This window comes from Gadus macrocephalus, chromosome 2, assembly GCF_031168955.1.
Source record: "Gadus macrocephalus chromosome 2, ASM3116895v1".
Classification (NCBI taxonomy): Eukaryota; Metazoa; Chordata; class Actinopteri; order Gadiformes; family Gadidae; genus Gadus; species Gadus macrocephalus.
Genome location: NC_082383.1, coordinates 2,925,731 through 2,936,566, shown reverse-complemented (window position 1 = coordinate 2,936,566; position 10,836 = coordinate 2,925,731). Strand labels below are relative to the sequence as shown.

The window sequence follows — 10,836 nt, the reverse complement described above, 5'->3', positions numbered from 1 at the left end:
CAGGACAGCATGCAACCTTCTTCTCTGCAATAATATCCTCTCTCTCTTTGAGGAAGTTGTAAAGAAGCTGGAGAGTGATGAAACCACCTGTGTTGAGTTATATTCCATCATGGAAAACTTCAAGCAAAAGCTCACACAGAGACGAGATTAACAGTTCTATGGCTACTTAACTAAATTGAAGCTGCAGCGTCTCCGTCCACTTGATGCTGACATGGCAAGGGCAGATTTTACTGCATTCCTCAACACAGCACTCTCATATGTTGAGAAATGGTTCAACTTTTCTGAAGACTACTGGTTGTTCTCACTGCAACCTCTCTCTCTGCACCATGGCACCATGACCTTTACTGACATTGAGAGGGTGACCACCAAGCTCAACCTCATCCATAAAGTCAACATGGATGAACTTTATGATGAATGCTCCACAGCAAAACCCATTCTGAAGAGGCTCAAAGAAGATGCTGAAGATGAATGGAAGTCCAAAGGTGTGGCTGCCAGGTGGGTGGCTCTCTTTCGAGTAGCTGACCTGCCAAACATGCTGTCTATCACCAGACACATCCTGAGCATCCCAGCATCCACTGGATGTGTGGAAAGGATCTTCTCCAGAATGGCCAACAAATGGAGTGGGCCATTCCGTTTATTTAGTTTATATTTTAAAAGTTCATTGCTGCACACGCCACACAAAGAGATTTCATTCAAGATTTAATTGACTGCACTTTATAAGAGAATGTTATGTGGTAATAAAGCATTTCAAGATTTAAGTATGACTAATTCCTTTCTTGATCAACCCTTTACTAAAAACACCAGCACAAAATAAAACATACCACTGCTGCGGGCGCCCCGCCCCACAGGAGTCGGGCCCGTGGTGGGCGTCCCTTATTTTAATTTCTGAAAGTTGGCAACCCTACAAGCAATACAGGCAAATATATCTTGAGCACTTAATGACATGTTCTGTAGTTAAGTGCTGTATACATATAGATGCAGCACTAAACTACAGACATTGTCATTTTAGGTGCTTTGGTACGTTTATATATTATGCCGAGTTGAACAATCACTTAAACCGTCTTTGTAATAGTCAGCGGTGGCCAAAATCGAAACTGTTCGGTGCGCTTTGACTTCGGCGCGCAAACACGCGTCATCGCGTCTGCGTTGCGTCATCATCGCGTTTGCGTTGACGTCGCACTGTTTGGTTTGTTTCCCAAGATGGCGATGCACCTGTCTCCTCCGTGGTAATCCTGCTTTCTCTGCGATTGAAGTCAACAACCGCGGGGCATCCGTGGCAACAAATGACAGTATATCGTTAGTAGCGACGGAAGAATAAAAATCGCTTTTTGCCAAAATGTCGACCGAGGAATTGTCAACATCGGACAGCGAAGGCGCGTCGGCCGGAGCCGGGGAGCGATGGGCACCGGTCGGTGCTGTGGCCAGCCCCGAGGAGGAGAGTGGGGTCCGGGGCAGCGCTCAGCCCAGAACCCGGGGCTCATCCTCCGCCTCCGTGGAGGAGACCGCCGCCAGGTTAAAGAAACTAGAAGCGGAGCAAGACCTCCTGAACTCCTCTCTCCTCGCTCTCACGTCCCACTTTGCACAGGTGCAATTCAGACTGAAGCAAATAGTTCACGCTCAGACCGACGAGAAGGAGAAGATGTTGGTCGAGCTTGAGGAGTTCGCCTTCAAGGGGTGCCCCCATGTCGTGGGGTGCAGGTCGCAGGATGCGAAGCATCTGGAGAACTCGGTGAGTAGCCTCTAACAAGGGCAAGGAAAGACCACTGCGTTGAGACGCAAAGACCACTGCGTTCAGACCATCTGAACTCACAAAAACTAAAGACATTCTTTGTGATTCAATCATGACATTAAATTAGAAGATCTATTCATGTGTAGTATGACATAGTACTCAAAGCCACCCCCCGTTACTTATAAGGCAATTTATGTGGTCATTTCCTCATAACGAATTGTCAACAATGCTTTTGAACTTAATGAAACACACACACGATGCATTTTTCAGAACGCATGTTTTTGCGTCAAACCCAATGTTATAAACTGATCATCAGTTCGTCATATCATGGTAGTTGTACAGTTACATCCAGACATATGGACATGGTTGAACACATAAGTAATAAGGACAGAACATTTTAAATTTGTGTGTGCGCACACAAGGAAATATCCGTTTGTTTCCTCGAGCTGGTTCACTCCCCACATTAATTTCCCCATTGGCCAATATAACCAGTTCTGTGCGCTTACGTCTGGCCTCTGGGTAAGCCTCCTCTAGCTCTTGTGTGTTATCTCTTGAGGGGAAACGAGGCTGTTTGACACACAGGTGGGCGTGTGTGACTCACCATGCGGTCACACATGTAAGAATTTAATTACATGTGTGCTCTAAGCTAACGGCTCCCCCCCTTTTGACGTCACACAACGCCCCCCCCCCCCACCACCCACCATAGCCCCTTGTCTATTGCCTGTTACATTTAAATGCTTTTGTTCTGCCTATTTTCATTTCCCCCTCGCTTCGTGCTTTACTTACAGGAGGACTTGGTGAGTACGAGTCGAGAAGCACTCTGTGGCACAAATGATGTTGTTATACTTGCATGATATGTCTCAGGAAGGCATAGGCTAGCAGACTGGAGTTATTAGTGTTAATGTGGACTATTGGCATTGGGTAGAGTAAGCTTACTAATCCTACCAGTATGTTAGTCTTATCCAACCCATCCCCTACAGGAGCCGATAGCGGTTCTTTGCATTTCATCTCAAAGGGAGCGCTGTCAAACTCCAACTTGGGGAATATCCTAGCCCCAAGCTCGGAGAAGCAGGATGACACACTGACAGAATATCTTTCAATTTCATTCTATATTCCTTCCCTTAAAACCAAGTTCCCACACTACACACAACAACAGAACAACGACACCTATTTTGTGGCAATGGGAACCAAAACTATCTTTGGGCCTGCTATTTATCCCTGATTGAAGAGTAGCTGAATAATGAATGCAAAGATTAAGTGAGATTATCCGTTGGTTAATGTACTGTAAAGTTGAACTTGTTTCATGATGTTTGGTGAGAGTGCGATGTGAGCTTGCTTTTTGTCTGGTGGCTTCTCCTGCTGAATGACTCTGAGATGGACTCGTGGCCGTGTCTGAACACCTTCTGCGTCTCCGTCCTCAGTGTGCTCGCTGTCCTCGCTGTCCTCGCTGTCCTCGCTGTGTGTCTCCGGCTGCTGTCGTGTCTGGCTCACTGTTTTCCGCTCGGACCTCGCTCTCCCACTCTGATTTCTTTGCGTCTGGTTTTCTCGTCCCGGCCAGAGCGAGAGGGAGAAGCGGGAACGCCTGGAGGCCCAGAGAGAGAAGCAGAAGGATCTGATCGTCCAGCTCAAGACCCAGCTAGACGATCTGGAGCAGTTTGCGTATCAGGAGGGCAGCTACGACTCACTGCCCCAGTCGGTGGTCATGGAGAAACAAAAGGTAGGATTTCCCATCGTGGCTGGTCAAAAAGGCTATAAATACGTTTTTTTACAATGTAATGCAGTTCATATAATACATTTAAAATGCATGTATATTTTGTAACACAGTCATAATCAATGTACCCCTTTACTTACCACCACTATGTCCTGAGATAACATTTTGTTCAACTCTATTGCCTCCTGGAACCCAGCTTCACAGTCCATCTTGGCATCGTTCATTCTATCGCTCGCTACTCTCCTCCTGCATGGTCAACAGAACACACAAAGACGGCCAGCCTAGCCTTGGACACTATCTTGGGCGTTCGGCATTTAGCCTGCCAACAGATGAGAGTTCAGCTCTATTAACTCATTAACTCACTATTAAACATGTATTTAGGTTTGCATTGGACACTATGTCGGCCGTGCGCAATATAGCCAGCCAACAGATGAGTTGAACCCCTTAAACTCATAATTAAACCTGTGTTAATGTTTAGAGATGGAGCTAGCGGTTGGTGGTTAGATTGCGTGGATTGGTTGGAGGTTTGAACTTAGAGTGCAGCGGAGACTCCGCCACGTCCAGGGTAGCGTTGACGCTACCCTGGCCGTGCCCCCCCCCCCCACCTACTCAGTCTCATCCCCCCCCTCCTCCTGCGCAGGTGATCATCGACGAGCTGATCAAGAAGCTGGACGTGAACCTGAACGAGGACGTGGGCAGCCTGACGGCCGAGGAGCTCCGGCAGCGGGTCGACGCGGCCATCGCTCAGATCGTCAACCCGGCCCGCGTCAAGGAGCAGCTGGTGGACCAGCTCAAGACCCAGATCAGGGACCTGGAGATGTTCATCAACTTCATCCAGGGTACGGGCGTTTTCCACCATAAAACTAGCCGACACTATCCCGAAAACCGAATTGTCCCTCGATCAAAGTTATGGTCTGGATTTTGTCCTTTGTGTCATGCATTTCTTGCACTGTTTCGGCGATGCTCCTCGGTCGATATGCGTTGGGACACTGTTTGACGCGTCAATGTTTTGTTCAGACGAGGTGGGGAACCCGCTCCTGTCCGACGGCGTCCAGAGCCAGCAGCCGCACGCCGCCGGCCCCGGGGCGACAGGAGCTAGGAAGAAAGGTTGGTGGGGTTCCCTTAAAGACACAGTACACAGATACCGACTGTATACTCCACCTGTCAGAGGCTTAACGACAAGAGGTGTTTAAAACAGAGAACAACCTTTAGATCACTTGGATGGGGACATAGTAAGATATTATTTATATTTATTCCATTGATCTGAATTAATTATACGTGTATACGTATTTGTCTAAACTAATGGCTTGTATAAATTGACATTTCAGACTTGGTAAAGCTAAACAGAAGTGACTTTTGCAGAAACCCTATTGGTCACCCATCGTAGACGTGATATGTTTGCGCTGACTAAAGCGTTCCCCCGCCTCCCTCCGGCCCTGCAGTGGACCCCGCTCAGGCCCAGAGGATGCGGGAGACGGGCCTGCAGCTGATCCAGAAGGCCCTGGCCGTGCTGCAGATCTTTGCCGTCAGCCAGTTCGGCTGCGCGCCGGGCCACGTCGCCCAGAACCTGTGGTCCTCCGGCGGGGCGGGCCAGGAATACGGGCCCCTGCTGCAGCAGCTGGAGGCCGCCGTGGACAAGGTGCGGCTGCAGGCGTCCCGCAAGCAGCCGTCCTTTGAGCACGTGGTGAACTACGGCAGCCACCCGGCGCCGGGGCCCCGGGACGAGCTGACGTCGTTGGTGAGGAAGGAGCTGTCGTCGGCCCTCAGGGACCTGCTGGCCCACGGCCTCTACGAGCCGTCGCAGGGCATGAGCCTGGTGCTGGCCCCCATCTCCTGCCTGCTGCCGCACCGGCCGGGGCCCCAGACCATGCACCCCTGGGAGCTCTTCGTCGAGTACTACCGCTCCAAGGACGGCAAGGCCTTCGTGGAGTCGCCGGCGCGCCAGCTGTCGCAGTCCTTCAGCCTGCCGGTAGGGGGCGGCGCGGTGACGGTCACGCCCAAGCAGTCGCTGCTGTGGGCCGTCCACACGGTGCTGAAGGAGCACGGGCGCTACAAGCGCGGCGCCGACTCGGAGTTCAAGGCGCTGGTGTGCATGGCGCTGAACGAGCAGCGGCTGGTGTCCTGGCTCAATCTGCTGTGCAAGTCGGGCGCGCTGGTGCACCCGCACTACCAGAGCTGGAGCTACATGGCGCAGACGGGCTTCGAGGGGGCGCTGCGCATCCTGGGCCGCATCAGCCACCTCAAGTTCGACCTCCCCGTGGACCTGGCCGTGCGGCAGCTCAAGAACATCAAGGACGCGTTCTGAGATCGCCACGGCGACGGAGGAGGAGGCGAAGGCCGCATGTCCGCGCCATTCAGACTCGTAGTTGTATCGTGTTTCGGCTGGACCCCGCCAAAGTAGAGCCTTCCGTCCTGTAGCCTGTACTGCACACCCCCCCGACCTCCAGGCCGGGTCTGTGCAACCCCCCCCCCCCCCTCCGCACCTTGGGTGTTTGGCTCTTGGCAGCTCCGTCTCTGTTCGGACGCAGCCTGTTTTAACCAGCCTGTGCCGGTCTGTAACGTATGCCTGCATGGGTTAGTCTAACCGGCGTCTGTGCTCCCGAGTCCTCTTCACAGCTGATCCATCAATACCTGCTTCCCCCCCATGACGACGACGGCGGCGACGTCCTGGTGTCCAGTCGATATCGCTGCTACGCACATGCCTTAGACAGGACGCCCAGATAACCTCGTCCTGAGTGAAGCCTTTGTGACCTTTTGTGACCCGTGCTTATCATTCCAATGCCCGTTGGTGCATGATTCTAACCCCTGACCTATGCAACAGATATTGTGGTGAAGGTTCGTCAGTGTTGTGATGGGCGTTAGTGGGATCGGTGAGCTACATTCCATATACCGACTGGGTGGTTGAATTACTATAGCACTAAACAGCACTACTAGAGAACACTACAAGAGAGTTAGATGGATGCTTGGGGGAAATTGATGTTGCACATTTGTTTCGCAATATTGCATTATGAAGGAATTATTTGCATGATTTGACAGCATTCTGACCTTTACCGAAAATGGTGCCAGGGAGCCAGCTGCTTCCCCCACACATGGGGTGTGTGTGTGTGGGTGTGTGTGTGTGTGTGTGTGTGTGTGTGTGTGTGTCTTTTAGATATTTAAATGATGCTTCATCATGAATTGAAAACCGTATGATGAAAATGGACAACCATATAAAAAAACATAAACATATTTATAATCGGCATACATATCTAATGTTTAAAAAAAGGTTTTATATATTGTGAGTTCAACTCTTGATTTAGTTTTCCTCTACCTGCAGGAGATGTAAGCTACTGAATGTATAAACCAGAGGTGCTGATATCCTGACGTTTGTTGAGGATTTCATTCATGGAGGATTTCATTCATGGGGTTGTTGTACTACAGTGTTACCTGGCAACCGAAGGACGCTTGGCTGTTTCTCAGCCCTACGTGTCAAGGTCTCATTAATCAAAACGTTTTTTTGTGGTCTCAGTGTTTTAAAAATGCCTGTATTATCATGTCAGACAATTTTAAACGCTAGGAAAGATTTATCCATTAACATAATTTTACATTACATTTTATGCATTCCAGGACTATAATAGACCTCATTGATAATTTAAAGTTTGTGAAAGCAAACTATGTTACTCTACATTTATAAACAAATTAATCAGGAGGCAATGAACTAACCATCTTATTATCAAAACGGTGTGTATGGAAGGATAATCCACCTAGAGAAGTGTTATGTGTACGGTTTGCTTTGTGTGATTCTATTTGAAAAAGTTACAAAGTCACACTATTGGTGTTGCATTTTTACGTTTAATGTTTTTAAATATGAGCTCACATTTAATTTAATGGTTATTGTATTGCAAATGCCGCAAAGTCTAAATTCTGGAGCTGGATGCTGTAATTATTTCTTTAACGATTGACAACACTGTCTTAAAGTAGCTACTCAGTGTTCGGTTATGAATAAAGGACTTCAGGGTTTCCATGACGACATTGGTAATTCTTATTTTATTAAAATATATATATATATATATTGGGAATTTATGGAGATATATTTTATTCATGTCTATTTATAAGCAAAAGTGCTTTGCAAGCTGTTTGTGTTAAACTCCTTCCATGTAAATGCTTATTGAACTATAATTTTAGGATCTGCAACTCTTAATGATTGTGCAATTTGTTCATTATTAAATCCCTTCAAAAACTAAAATGTTAATGTCATTATTTGTTGTTATATCAACTGTGTGAGTTAGAAAGCTGCAGGAAATATCTTCTACAAAACCATATGATAGGTAAAGAATTATATAAAAAAATAACGATTTTTACATTCAATATTTAATAAAATATTTCTGTATACATATATATTTTTTTTAATGTATACATATAATTTATTAATATTATTTATCAAGATAGATATGATATATATATGTATGTGTATATATATATATATATATATATATATATATATATATATATATATACATACATACATATATATGCATATATATGCATATATATACATACATACATACATATATATAAATAAATATAATATTATCAATACAAATATATATATTATCATCATCAATATATATATATATGTATGTGAAACAAATATATTTATATATAATCATTTTTATCGTTGTTTTTATCAACGAAGAAAAGCAGAACCCGGATGTGACGTGTACATTGTTGATGTGAAAGGTCGTGCGTTCCTTTTCGACTTCCTTTCCTGTTAGCGGTGGCCACAGAACAGCACTAGTGAGTGAATTTTTCGTTGGATTAATCTCAAATCATCCTTTAAAACCCGGCAAACTCTATGCTGGAAATTCTATCTCTGCCCCGATAAACATTCAAAAGACTCTAGTTAGTCTATTATTGCCACGTATACTATAGTACAGTGCTAAAAATGTAACATTTAAGATGTGCTTCCACTGTGTGACGGTCAATCCAACATGGCAGCCCCTTCGGTCTCCATACTCTTCCACATAGTACAATTCCGCCGTTAAATTTAATCTAAATGTTCGTGTTAATATCATTTTTGTATATGTATATGTTCAACTGCTTGTTCTATACCAAAGCTGCATAAATACAATCCTTGAATGCTAAAGCTATCCTGGCCGGCTAGTTAGCTAGCATGTCTGCCTAGCCAGTCCTGTGCGTGATGCTGATTGTACCGCATAAGCGTGGTCTATGCAATGCTAATGTTGTCAAACTCTTTGCATTCTCTTCCTGCTAGACATGGGCAAGTTCATGAAACCTGGGAAGGTGGTTATGGTCCTTGCAGGACGCTATGCTGGGCGTAAAGCAGTCATCGTCAAGGTAACTTCATAAACTTCATGTCTACTTTATAGGCTAATTGCTACATTACTTCATTCTCGCACAAACTACCACTACAGGTCACCTCTATAGACCTGCTTCCTGCCAATAAATATTCATAACTCATGCCATTTGTGACTCGGTCTTTAAATTCTGAATGCAATTCGGCGCAGCATCCACTCGTTTGTTATGCAGCTGAAATGTATATTGCGTTCAAAACACCAGTGACCTTGTTTAATATCCTCTCCCAATAGTGTTTCCTTTTATTTGGTGATTTATTCCCAAAGGTGCTGTATACAGCAGCGTTTTGGTGGAGCGTGTTCAGGTTGCTTCCTTTCCCCCCACCCATGTAAACAAACAAGCTGGTGTCTAACCCGTCTCCTCCTTGCAGAACATCGATGACGGTACCGCCGACCGACCCTACAGCCACGCGCTTGTCTCCGGCATCGACCGGTACCCCCGCAAGGTGACCACCACCATGGGCAAGAAGAAGATTGCCAAGAGGTCCAAGATCAAGGCCTTCGTCAAGGTGTACAACTACAACCACCTGATGCCCACCAGGTGAGGGTCGACCCAGACTGACTTGGTGACGGCACTGAACAAAAGCGTCGCTTCGTTTTAATTGGTTCACTGCCTTGTATGAGTTTATACTTGTCTGATTAGAATGTGTACAATTATATAATTTAAAGGAGAACTTTACCTTAAGATTATTGTTCATCAGTTTGCATTGTAGACGCCTCTTCCATTAGGTTAAACACAAACGATTGCGTGCCTATTCTGTGATTGGCTGATATGGCACACCTGTGGTCCACTTGGTGAGTTGGAGGGGTGTTTACAGCAGACCTGGCAGCTCTGCAGCCCTAGAATGATAAAGTGAAAGGCGGTGTCAGGGATTAGGAATATAAACCCTTGTCTTAATATGCATATTGGTCACAATTTCCAATTAAATGTGGCTGTCCAGTTAACTGAAGTATTTTAACCTCTTATAAAGATTTTGCTTGCTATGTTGTGACTTGGCAGCAACATGGTTACATGTCTGTAGATGGTTAAGTTTACCTGTTGGTGTGTTAAGTTGTTTTTTGTTAGTTCAGTGTTTGATAATGTAAAGAGTGTTATTACAACTTGGAAGAAACTAGTGTCTGCAGACTCAAAGCCTTCTAGGAGGTTCTGGTGAGGTGCCCACCGTTCCTGTTTCCTATTTAATCTTAAGTGTGTTTTTAATGAGCGATGCATGGCCTTGACGAGGAAGGTGTCGGTGTAATACAAGTTTTCCACTTGGTAGCAGTTAGAGCTTTGTTAAACATTGAGTTAGTGTTGTGATTCGGTCATGGCACTCGACCTGAATACCTAGTGAAAATGTCCCAGCCTTTAAACCATGGCATATTTTTCTTTGTCCTTCAGATACTCTGTGGATATTCCCCTGGACAAAACCGTTGTCAACAAGGACGTCTTCCGGGACCCCGCTCTCAAACGCAAAGCCAGGAGGGAGGCTAAAGTGAAGTTCGAGGAGAGGTGGGTTCCGGTCTGCATAAGCACCACAAACGGGCTCATTTGATCACATGTTCTGAATTTACATGTAGGGTGTTGAGTAGACTCTTATCCAAAGCAACCTACAATAATTAAATTGGTGTTAAAGATGAACAATATGTTGCTGTCAGTACAGTAAGGATGTTCATAGAACCAAGTGCCAAGCACTAACAATTGCTAGGTTAAATATGATTGAGGGAATCTTGTCATTGTAGAACCCTGTTATGTACCCATCATTTCTAGGCTGTTGCGTTTGTATTTTGTTTGTTTTATGATTGATATAACGTGACTGAAAGCAACATCATAGTTCAGGGCAAATGTCTTAACTGTACTCCTTGTTTCTCCTCAGGTACAAGACGGGCAAGAACAAATGGTTCTTCCAGAAGCTCAGATTCTAGTCTCCATTGGTTTCACAAATAAATGTATAAAAAAGGCTTTGACTACTGTTTTTATTCTGACCATATAGATGCTTTAACAAAAAGAATGGCTGAGTGTATGAAATGTTTGTCATGATTCACAAGTCAATTAATGGAAA

At 45.6% G+C, this 10,836-nt stretch overlaps 2 protein-coding genes across 3 annotated transcripts; both read left to right on the top strand.

The window, feature by feature from the left end:
• The first annotated feature begins 1,103 nt into the window (after window positions 1-1,103).
• On the top strand, window positions 1,104-7,665 carry rundc1 (RUN domain containing 1). Of its 2 annotated transcripts, none has more exons than XM_060075877.1 (5): window positions 1,104-1,729; window positions 3,288-3,446; window positions 4,081-4,279; window positions 4,458-4,547; window positions 4,883-7,665. In XM_060075877.1, exons 1-5 carry the CDS (start codon window positions 1,337-1,339, stop codon window positions 5,743-5,745), a joined length of 1,704 nt encoding a protein of 567 aa, XP_059931860.1. In that variant the 5' UTR covers window positions 1,104-1,336; the 3' UTR covers window positions 5,746-7,665. The 2 variants fall into 2 exon arrangements, with proteins under 2 accessions (XP_059931860.1, XP_059931869.1); XM_060075886.1 differs by lacking the exon at window positions 1,104-1,729 and adding an exon at window positions 2,423-2,526.
• Window positions 7,666-8,122: 457 nt separating this feature from the next.
• rpl27 (ribosomal protein L27) lies at window positions 8,123-10,804 on the top strand. Its single transcript, XM_060075864.1, has 5 exons — window positions 8,123-8,216; window positions 8,695-8,777; window positions 9,166-9,335; window positions 10,176-10,286; window positions 10,651-10,804. The coding sequence occupies exons 2-5, from the start codon at window positions 8,697-8,699 to the stop codon at window positions 10,697-10,699; spliced, it is 411 nt and encodes a 136-aa protein (XP_059931847.1). The 5' UTR covers window positions 8,123-8,216; window positions 8,695-8,696; the 3' UTR covers window positions 10,700-10,804.
• The last annotated feature ends 32 nt before the right edge of the window (window positions 10,805-10,836 follow it).

Coding starts and splice junctions, on each gene's coding strand:
- rundc1 (XM_060075877.1), top strand. CDS start 1,337: ATGTCGACCGAGGAATTGTCAACATCGGACAGCGAAGGCGCGTCGGCC. Junction 1,730..3,287: donor CGAAGCATCTGGAGAACTCG/GTGAGTAGCCTC, acceptor CGTCCCGGCCAG/AGCGAGAGGGAGAAGCGGGA. Junction 4,280..4,457: donor GTTCATCAACTTCATCCAGG/GTACGGGCGTTT, acceptor TGTTTTGTTCAG/ACGAGGTGGGGAACCCGCTC.
- rpl27 (XM_060075864.1), top strand. CDS start 8,697: ATGGGCAAGTTCATGAAACCTGGGAAGGTGGTTATGGTCCTTGCAGGA. Junction 8,778..9,165: donor GTAAAGCAGTCATCGTCAAG/GTAACTTCATAA, acceptor TCCTCCTTGCAG/AACATCGATGACGGTACCGC. Junction 9,336..10,175: donor AACCACCTGATGCCCACCAG/GTGAGGGTCGAC, acceptor TTTGTCCTTCAG/ATACTCTGTGGATATTCCCC.